Source organism: Tupaia chinensis, unplaced genomic scaffold, assembly GCF_000334495.1.
Source record: "Tupaia chinensis unplaced genomic scaffold, TupChi_1.0 Scaffold145652_1, whole genome shotgun sequence".
In the NCBI taxonomy this organism is placed as follows: Eukaryota; Metazoa; Chordata; class Mammalia; order Scandentia; family Tupaiidae; genus Tupaia; species Tupaia belangeri.
The window spans coordinates 1,591,256-1,594,091 of record NW_006205509.1 but is presented as its reverse complement, the minus strand read 5'-3'; the positions used below and the strand labels follow the sequence as shown (position 1 = coordinate 1,594,091).

Here is a 2,836-nt window from a genome sequence, read left to right as displayed (position 1 = left end):
CTCTCTCTCTCTCTCTCTCTCTCTCTCTCTCTTTCTCTTTTTTCTTTCTTTCCTTTTCCTTCCTTCCTTCCTTCTTTCCTTCCCTCAGGGTATACCTTTTAGCCAGGGTCCCTACATAAATTTGCATACCTTTGAATTTTAGACTCAGGAGCCTCCTTGTGGCATGCCTAGTATCCTCAGAGAGGTCTTTGGACGCAAACCTGAAATCCTCCCATGCAGGTCCATCCAGCAGAGCACTGTGTTTGATTGCTATACCACTGTCTGGCTCCTACTATGTATCTTCTTATTATGGATTTCCAATTTAATTCCCTTCTGGTCAGAGAACACATTCTGTAAGACTTCCATATTTTGAAATTTACTGAGACTTATAGCCCAGCAAAGGATCTATCTTAGTTAATGTTCCAAGAGTACCTGAAAATTATACGTATTCTTTAGCTACTGGTACTGTATGTAGTTATGTAGTGTTCTACAAAAAGGTCAGTAAGGTGGGCTGTGCCTACAGACTAGTAGTTCAGGGAGATGGAGCCCACATGGCTGACCTTAGTTCAAGTCTGGCCCTCTCAGCTTGAAAAATACACCAGGTGTGTGTGTGTGTGTGTGTGTGTGTGTGTGTGTGTACACACCTAAAGTCTCAGAAAGATGGAAGAATGGAGACGGAAGAATAGAGAAGGGACTGTGGTGTGACCAAGCACCAGAGGGAATACTTTCTCCTCTTTCTGTCTGGCAAGTGCATGTGCCCTTGGGCAATTAAACACACACACACATTCAAACTTGTAGATTGTGATGTTCATATCATTTATATCTTTTTTTTTGGAGGGGGGAGGGTGGGCATAGGGTATATGTGCTTGCCAGAGAAAGTGAGAAATCACTCTGGGGGTGATGGCCGTGCGGTATTCCCTTCTCCTCCATCCTCCTCTCAGGTTTTTGGGCGTGCATGCTCAGATGCCCAACAAGATTTTCAAGCTACCACCAGGTCCAGTACTTGAAGCCATGGTTGACCATGTGGGAATCCAGCACCTTAGCCATCAACCCACCTGCTGGCCCCATATCTTTTACATCTTCAGTGATATTTCTGATCTACTGTTGGAGTCAATTACTGAGAGAAGAGTATTAAAATCACCAACTATGACTATTTGTCTATTTCTTTTCTTTAGTTTTGCCAGTTTTTACAGACATAATTTCAAGACTTGATTGTGTGAAATAAAGAAAACAGTGTGGTAAAGGGGAAAAAAACATGAAGTCAGCAATTGAAAAGTCTGAAATTCTTTGACTGTGACCAGTAACTGAGAAGAGTGAATAATACCAGTTTCACCCACTTTAAAGGGTTATTGATTCCATTTCTCCTTGGGAGAAGAGGATTTTTGTCAAGTGCTTTGTAAACCAGTAGGTACCATGGTGATTTAATTATCATTATTATTAGCACTGTTGAGGGGAGACCGAGTAGAGTCCTAGGGTACTGAAGTATGACCCCAGAGAGAACACAGAAACCCATGCAATGAGCAACACAGAAGAGAAAAATGTAGGGGGAAATAAAGATCAAATGGCATTTCATATTTATCTCTAGAGATCTAGGCACGATCACAACTCAATCAGAGGACCAATAAAGTTCAGACTCACCAACCAGAGAAATCTAATTCCATAGCAGAATATACCTAAATAAAAAGTGAATCTCCACCTGGGTGGGCAAAGAATAGAGGTTAGACAAATGTCCACTCGAAAGAAAATCATTCAGGGTAGGGAAGTCAAAATAGCAGCTTTGGGGATAATACAGTTACTAGTGAGCAGCAGTTACCAGAATAGAGATAAATACCCAGAAAATCCAAAGACAGCATCATCTTACAGTCTCTGTTTAAAACAGACTTTCACATCTATATATTGACCTTAATCAACTTTTCTTCCGTATCAGACTCCCTGATGATAGTGCCTCCTATTTTTCTTTGCGTGACAATGACTAATGCAGTACAATTTCTAGAGGATAATTATTCATAGTAAAAGCCCGGTGAAAAGAAGTATAGTATTTCCCAGCAAAAGGATGCTTCCCATGAACATACTAATTTAGGGCAAGCTAGCACTATTTCTATCAAGGTGACCAAGGTTATGCATACCTCCCGATATATGTGTGGTTACAGGAATTTACTCTCCATCTATTTGGGAAAGGGGAACAAAATGAAGCCACACCTGGCTTAGTGGCAAGTGTATGCAAGACACTAAGCGGCCTTCCAGTTTTCTTTCCAACCTTTAACAGATCTGAGTTAGCCCTCCACTCCCACTGACTGCTGTCCTAACAACAGAAGTGATTTCCCAAAATAACCTCTGTCCAGTTGTATCCCCACCCTCCTCCTCGGTCCCGATCTCCCTCTGGGCACCTACATGCTTTCACAGAATTTAGTGAGCGTTGGGGGCTTGTCCTGATTCCTCCGATGGCGAAACCAGCACTGGATTTTTCGAACATCCCAGTCCAGTTGTTTTGATAGGCCCTCCAGCCTTTTCTCATCAGGGTACTGTAGATGTATGACCAAAATCAGAACACCCTTTTCTCTTCAAACTCATTAAACCCCTTTGGCTAGCTGAACAGCAAAGGAGTGATAACCACAGGGGCTCATGTGATGTCATCTCAAAAGTCACTTTTAGTAAGAAATTCTATCTCACACATGGACCTTTGCGACTCACCTATACACAGCCTTATTTGTTCCTCTCTCCAGCCCAAGCTGAATAAAGGATTTAAAACACCCAGGCTGCAAGGTTTTCAGTACCATTTCTATTTCAGTCATGCAACTAGGCAATCACAGAACTTGGGACAAGGAAAAACAAATACAAGACAGGTGTGTGTCTAGGG

At 42.1% G+C, this 2,836-nt stretch overlaps 1 protein-coding gene across 1 annotated transcript in view; it reads right to left on the bottom strand.

Moving 5' to 3' along the window:
- The window catches only part of CERS5 (ceramide synthase 5), a gene marked incomplete at its 5' end in the record, with an annotated part of 64,888 nt that overhangs the window by 31,313 nt on the left and 30,739 nt on the right, over positions 1-2,836 (bottom strand). The window contains 2 exon segments of the mRNA XM_006168231.2: positions 1,618-1,675; positions 2,371-2,501. Of these exon segments, the coding sequence (XP_006168293.2) occupies positions 1,618-1,675; positions 2,371-2,501 (189 nt within the window).